The sequence below is a fragment of the Pygoscelis adeliae genome, unplaced genomic scaffold (genome assembly GCF_000699105.1).
Source record: "Pygoscelis adeliae isolate BGI_AS28 unplaced genomic scaffold, ASM69910v1 Scaffold326, whole genome shotgun sequence".
NCBI lineage: Eukaryota > Metazoa > Chordata > Aves > Sphenisciformes > Spheniscidae > Pygoscelis > Pygoscelis adeliae.
In genome coordinates, this window is record NW_008824937.1 from 219,604 (window position 1) to 227,239 (window position 7,636).

Sequence of the window (7,636 nt, forward strand, 5' to 3'; positions counted from 1 at the left end):
TTTTTTTGCCAGAAGAAACAGGTGAAATGCTTTATTTAACCATCGCAAACACATTCTTTACACAAGTACCCAGAGCCTGAAGGCTGGCTTTTTTGAACGTGAAGAACAAAACCCATGATCTTAAACCCAGTTCAAGGCCATATGCAAACAATATTGATGCATGCATCAGTGTTCACGTTTGTCCTCCACTCATGGCTGTGTGCCACAAAGCAGCCACTGCCAGCAACTTAACTGGACTGACAGGCAGTCATTGCTGTCTGCCTCCCAACAAAAACAGGAGGTGGAGGAGGTGTAGGGCAAGCGGGGAAGGGCTGCAGCGAGATTCTGAGACACAAGCAGTTAGACAACTACCTCTCCATGAGAGATAACAAGATTTAAACACCCAAATGCTTTCTGTGCTTTTGAAAAAAATCTTATTTATCATTTGTTTTACAGTGTCGATCCAGTCCAAGAAGCATGATCCTTCTAAAGGTACAGCTCAAACACCATCAGGCAGTGGCAATCTGGACAGAAGAGATATTTTCCCTTCATGACAGTTACTCCTCAATCATTTCTGATTAATAATTACCAGGATAGTGAGGTTGCTGTTGAAAGACTGCATTGAAAGAACAGCAGTATAGTTATGAGACATGTGAAGACGACCCCAATTAAATTCTATTCACTACAAGATTCGGGAGAACTCAGATATCTGCAGCCTTTTAATTTCAGAATAGCATCTGTGACAGCATCTTACTGAAAAGAAATTAGTCCCCATTTTCATCCCTGCTTTTCCTTTTTTCAATAAAAAGTCTACATTTAAGTTGGAGGGGGAAGTAGAGTCATAGAAATGCTTGCTGACCTTTTGTAAGTAAAGCTACACGAAGTTTGACAAAGCAAGATGGAAAGTGATTCATATGAGAGATTGCTCTGTTTAATGCATGCAGAAAAGATGGCAGAAAAGGTCAGCTATTCACCCCCCTTGCATTTTTAACTATGCCTCACTTTTCTCATCTAATGATGAATTAACAATATATGGCTTTTTGGTAACAACTCTGCACGTTCTCCTGGGATGACATTTCAGGATACAGCACAAGATAGCTTTTGCTATTTCAGTGCCGCAAAGCACAAACTCAAGAATTGCGTTCCACAAGAAAATCCTCTTTCCAGGGAAGGCAGGTGCAACCCGGCGAGGCCTCGGTTTGTTAAGTCAGCCATACTCATGATAATCCCCAAGGGAATGCACAAATTGCTTTAGACAAGACAAGAAATTAAAGCAAGAAGTAGAAGCCAGTTCAACGGCACGCAGTCAGCGAGGTCGTATCCTTACATGGAGACTCCATACCTTTTCATGCGTTCCTGTTCACTGGTATCCAGCGCTTTCAAAGTCCGAGCATACAGGATCACAATGTCAGAACGTTTCGCCTTCTTATTGCACTGAAATAAAAGACAAATTCGGTTCATCTGCAAGAATTTAACTTTCCAAACTATGCAAAAAAAAAGGCATTATTTTAAAAAATCCTTATAGCTTTGAAGGGAGGGGTTGTCTGCTTGAAAACAAGTCCACAAAACCACAAACATACCACAAACATACCACAGTGTGTTTGCGAGACACTCCCTCATACAGGCACCAGAGCTCTAATCGGGGCTACAACAACAGTTTAGGTCGTGTATCCTATTGCACCTTTAATAATGCATCTCCTTGCTTCTCACTAAATTTGTTCTGCTAAGGCACCAGTGACGCAGCATGGTCAGTAAATTCCAGGGACCAAAAAAAAAAAAATTAGACAAAGGGGGAGAAAAAGAAAAGATCTAAAACAAAACACCAGCCCAACTTCTACTTTGAAAACATCAGACTGACTGCTTGGCCAACAGACAAGGATTTGGGAACCCCTGAGTATACTCCCAACTCTGTTATTTATGTACTATATTCCTTTGATCAAATCCTATAGGCCCAAATCCGTAAAAGCATTCCAGTGTCAGTATGAAACACTGACATCCCACTGATTTCACTGATACGCGGGGAGTCAGATACATCAAAAATTTTGTGCGTCTGGCTGTGACCATTTAGTACTTTAGATTCACCTTAAAAAGAGATAATACCTCCCTGAGTTGGGACTTGGACGAAATTAGGGCATCTGCAAGCTTACTGTTTTGCAAATACACTTTGTTAATCAGAAAAGAGGCAGCGAATACTCAGACCGAGTAACCTCCGCTGAACATTAAATTACTATGTGTGCTTAAAGTGCAGACTTCTCTATTATTTAGTAGCACGAAGATATCTCGGGCAACAGTTTCAGAGCAGACAGCCCCCCTCCCTTCGTAAAGAACTGCCTTGCAGGGCGCTAAGTGGCTAAGACAGCTTTCCTGGCAGCCAGCAGCTGCCAGTGGCAGGGTCAGGGCTGCAATTTCACAGTAACTTGCGCTCAAGCCACTTAGTATACAGAGCACCACGCGCAGCAGCTCTGTGCTATTCAATTAGAGAACGCCCAGTCACAAAGGACAGCGACTGAAAATGAAGGGAAGATGATTTAGCTGCAAGGTTCTCTCCAGAGCAAGAAGTTCTCCCAGGAAATTTTCAGTGACTGCATCACTGGAAGGAAAAGAGGGAGCAAGCACCCCTGAGTTGTTAGGGTTCAAGAAGCAAGCAGTCACAAAATTCCAAAGAACAGAGATGCCGGGAAGGTCTCTGAGAATTCCGTCTGGGCCTGGAGTGGGTGAGGAAAAGCTCACACAGAATTGACAGGGATAAGAAAAATAAGGTTTGGGCCTTTGCTACGGCAACAGCGATTCTTTAGGTTTAATCACAGTGCACGTCAACAGAAGTTTTTTGTTGAGAGGAGGGAATCCTGCACAAAGTCAAGGAAGACCTTGGAAGCTCTCAAAATGACAGCCAAAGAAATCCTGGGCTTCCAGCCACCGACTCGGAAAGCAGCAGAACTGAATCCTATTTACAAGGTACTTGTTGACCTATTTTTTGTCAACATTCCTTTCTGGAGAGAAGGAATAAGGAATGGAAGCGCATCACATTGAAACGTAGACCTAATCGAAAGAGATCAGTATTACCCATGGAAAGAAAACCAAAGAGAGCACCTTAAAAAGCGGATCTACCTCTTGCAAATGAACATTAAAGGATGCAACTTGTTTCTCAGTTTGCTCTCTGCAAGCTGCCTGAACAAACTGATCTGCTCAAAGGCTGCAAAAGCAGATGCAGTCAAAAACAGAAGATTAACTGACTGAAAACAGTTCTCAAACAGATTTCTTGTCCAATAACTTATTCTTTATGCTTAGTTAATTGCTTCTAGGAATCTGTCTGCCATTCCCACACTCCAGGACCACAGTGCAGTGTTCTGAAACCAATTACAGGTTTAGCACTTGAACTCTCAAACTTCTGAGTTGGTACTCACAAATGCTTTACTTCAGGAGAAAAAATTCAAGTCAGAATCCTCCCTTTAAAGCAGTGCTAGCTGTGCCTGGCCTAGTTACATCAAAATAATGGTGATTTTTGTTATTTCTGACAGGAGGCAAAGGTGGATTCTTCATGCAGCAAGCAGTTTTAACAGTTACGGTGCTCACACCTGCAGCAGAAGTTACCCGATAGCAAGTCCTTTCCAGTGCACATAAAAGTCCATTTTACCTGGGGGCACTTCCCTGCCTGTCCCTTGAGCCACCTTTCGATGCAGGTGTAACCAAACAGGTGCCCACACCGCAACGCTGAGAGACGGTGGTCCCCAGCATTGGTCCACTGCTCAAAGCAGATTGCACAGGTATCCCCTTCCTCCTCATCCAGCGGCGCAACAGGAACTGATGGTTCTAGTTTCTTTAGTGGAGTTCTCTAGGATTAAAAATAAAAAACAAAACAAAACACCCACAACTTTTTTTAGACAAATGCAGCATTTACCATGTTTGATCTGTCTCCTAAAGCATTTAGGTCACCTTACCTGCTTTTGCTGGACTTCAGCCTCTTCATCTTCATGACTTCCATGTTCTGCAGAAGCTTGAGACAAAGCTTGAGACGGCTCTGCTTGGACCTGACTGGAAACTAAAGAAAGCATTGCTTAAATGAACCGATACGTAACAGGGGGAAACGGCGCTCTCCTTGACTTGATTTGAAATCATCAGGGCATAAGGTAAGCTGTGCAACAACGGCACAGGTTACATACACAGCTTCAGATCAGCGTCCTGGATACTGAAGGGCAGGCAGTCTGTGCGTAACCCATTCTATTCATCAACAGTAGCGCTAAAGAACTTTATCTTTTCTTTTACAGAAAGCAGCAGAACTTCAGTGAAGAAGTGGAGGTCTTTTAAAGACTGCCGTCGTTACCAGAATTTTCTGACCTGCTGGAACAAGCATATCTGCATACAGGTCTGTCGTTAGGCTGATGTAAGGTTACACCCCTGCATCATTACGCCCGGAGAAAGACAAGACACCAATATGCAGAAGTCATTTTGCCAAGGGATCTAAGCATGCATATTTCATGCGCCAAGAAAGCATTTACTGTATGCTATCTATCCATTCACCCCGACTTAAGCAGTTTTCCAGCTGGTAGTTATCCGAACTATCAATTCTGCTGGGCCATATGTTTTTGTGGCAGGCCTCTGTTAGCCCTTCTGTTGAAGCATGGGCACACAGAAATGCTGTGTTTGGATTACCACCAGTAGCATACTTAAAAAGGAGCAGAAATCACTGTCTCCTCCCATCTCCTGACAAAACAAAAGAGTTGTTAGTCACGTTTCGTATTCGTGGCAGATATTCTCAATCCAGTGGAGAGGTACCACCTAATCCTGGCTAATGTCAATAAAGTTTTCAGCCTCTACAGTTCAGGGCTGCACAGGAACCAGTGGCTTATATAACCAAAAAAGACAAGGGGATTCCAGAAAATCCAACAGAGAGCATATGTTCACACAATATTAGACAGCACTTAACAGCTTGAGCTCCTGTCACGTGTAAGACTAGCTGAGAGCAAGCAGAATGAATCTGTTCAAAAGACAGCTCATAGATGTACCCTCAAAAAAATGTGCCAAGGTGGGCTGGCCAATCAAAAGCAAACCTAAGGGCAGAGAGTGAAACATAAGGACGTTCCTTAGAGACTGAAGTAAGAAAAAAAAAATAATCTCGTTCTCATATTCTCTGGGCATTGATAACCTTGAATAGCAAGTTAACTATTTGTCAACTCTTACATAAGCTGCGTATGTTCATCACAATGTCACTGAAGTGGGTGGCAGCCTGCGAATATGAGTTTGGATAACGGATTGCGAGCCAGAAAAAGCAAAGGAAAGAAAAAGACAAACAAAAAGCCCAGTGTCCTAAGTATCTCTACCTCCTCAGCTAAGTGTCGCAAGAAGTTACAGGAATGAAAAGAAAACTCTAAACTGAAGCAGACTGAAATAGCAAATAATTAAAGAATACTGAATCAGATCCTCCTCTGAAAACTGAAACCACTGCTGATCTCCAGAGATGTGACTTGATGGCTTCAATAATACTCCTTGATAATATATAACAGCAGAAGTGTGCTAAGTAATGATCTCTAAACTTGAAGTTATTCTGAACATTTCCAGGATTATTTACAAGCAGCAGCCTGCAAATAGCAAAAAGATTGTATTTAACATTACAGCAGCAATCACCCATTGCTGGTACTGCTCTTAGGAACTGCTTGCCAGAAAGCCTTGTGGTAGCAACCTGCTCCCGTCAGCTGTGGGCATAATGATCTCTTAGCACCGTCTGTTGTGAAGCTCGAAAGGATTTCCCCACCGAGTTTTGAAGCAGCAAGATGAGCTTACGAAATAAGTCTCTACGCAGCTCAAATATAGCACAGACCTCCTGATCTAGCTGCTGGAGGTGTCTCCTGGGCTGACGGTAGCAGCGGTGCTGCAGCCTCCACTGCTTCCTCCTCCTCAGCAGAAGTGCTGCTGTCAGAGTCGCTCACTTCTATTATTTCGTCTGAGCTGTGTTCCTGGCTGTGCCTCGCAATGTGCAAGGGCTCCAGACGTGGAACTGGTCCCGTAGCTGGCTCTTGGGTCCTGCCGAGTTGAAAGTAACTGTCCAATGCTGCCCTGAGTCCAGAAAAGGAAGAAATAAAACCCACAGTTATTTTGGGTAAACTAAAGACTCCGCATGTTTCTCCACGCTTGTTTGCGGTACGATTCCCAGGCTCTGACTGCAACAGGAAGGTACCAAAGTTATCAAGACAGATCTCCTCTGGTAAGAGGGGCAATCACTTTATGAACAATCAGCAGTATCATACAGCAACCATTCATTTTGCTCAGCTCAGAGAAAATCTCCTTCTCATTGCAACAATGACATTGTCTTCTTTTGGGGTGGGGTGGTGGTAGGGTTGGAGAGAAGAAAAGCAAAGAAGTATCGTTCAGTAGTAGCCTAAGGAACTCCTAATCGGTACCTCCAGCCCTAACTCAGGCCTGGTTCTCATAGCCACTGGTAATATTCGATGCACGAGGCTTGTATCAGTCTCATTCCACTGACTACTTTGTGCCTAGCCTTTCTACTTTCCCTCCTCTTTTCTACTGGAACTTCGTCCCTGGATAGAAACATCCTCCCCTCCCTCCCCATCAGTTCAGCTATCATCTCAATTATCCTTCAGATTCAAAGCCAAAGTTTGTCAGGTTGCCTTCTAGCCCCGGGAACTACAGTGACCTTCACACAATCCAAGGGCAAACAGTACAGTTATGTTTAATCGTTTGGGAGGAGAGGAGTTCTCGGTCTCGCTGAATTTAAAGGCGATGCTCCAGTTAATTATAATTTCACCCTTGGCATTTACAAAAGCTACAAAGATGAGACAAAAACCAAAAAAAACAGAAACAGGGACTTCTTTCTGGCTGGAGAGCATCCCCACTCATCACCCTTTAAACCCATCACAAATGGTATTAAACACAGAATTTTTACTTTCTTTGCCTGGAGGTAACAACCCCCCCCCCTACAGAAAAATATTAGTTTGCATGTTTTTGAAAGTTTCTGCAGCAGTTGTCACCAGAAAACCTAATCGAGCAATCCTCAAATCAAAGGTGAAATGTGAAACAGAGCACAAGCTCCACTGAGCTAAATGCTGGCGGGAACTGCCGAGCGTCAGCACTGCTGCAGGGAGCACCGACAGGAATCTGGCGGAGCAGGGGGAACGGCGCGAGCAGAAGCTCTGCAAGCAAGATAGAAAGCGTGGAAGGGCTCAGAAGTCAATACCACCGCTGCCAACATAAGAAACAGGGGGATTCACTTAAGAGCAGAGATCCTGCCAGAAGAGATCAGAGAGCACTGTGCCACTATCGAGCTTAAATGGTATGTGAGCTGCCCAGAATTTGGCCACAGCCACACCTCTGGCCTGAGCTGGGCTCTATAAGCCAGGAAAGCAAGGCAGTTTTAAAGCGATGCCAGACTTGATAAGAGTGCAGTTCAGACCCAATTTCCTTTCTGCTTTACCTGGCACCGACTGTCCTCTGGGAACCACCAATTCTCTGTTGCCTGCGAGCTCTCCTCACTCGCGGACGCTGCGTGACCTGTGGCACAGGCAATGGCCGATAGGCATCAAATGCCCCTTGTAGCCTTTGCAGTCCGTCGAGAGCCGAGGCAGGACTCAACTGCGGGTCAGGCTCAGCAGCTGCTTCCCTTGTTGTACCAGCATTTGGTGTGACAACAGCGTCATCAGCAGGA

At 44.4% G+C, this 7,636-nt stretch overlaps 1 protein-coding gene across 1 annotated transcript in view; it reads right to left on the reverse strand.

The window, feature by feature from the left end:
* Positions 1-7,636, reverse strand: part of RFWD3 (ring finger and WD repeat domain 3) — a 20,843-nt gene that overhangs the window by 13,029 nt on the left and 178 nt on the right. Inside the window, 5 exon segments of the mRNA XM_009325360.1 lie at positions 1,322-1,413; positions 3,614-3,811; positions 3,918-4,018; positions 5,795-6,030; positions 7,406-7,636. The exon segment at positions 7,406-7,636 is cut by the window's right edge and continues 14 nt beyond it. Of these exon segments, the coding sequence (XP_009323635.1) occupies positions 1,322-1,413; positions 3,614-3,811; positions 3,918-4,018; positions 5,795-6,030; positions 7,406-7,636 (858 nt within the window).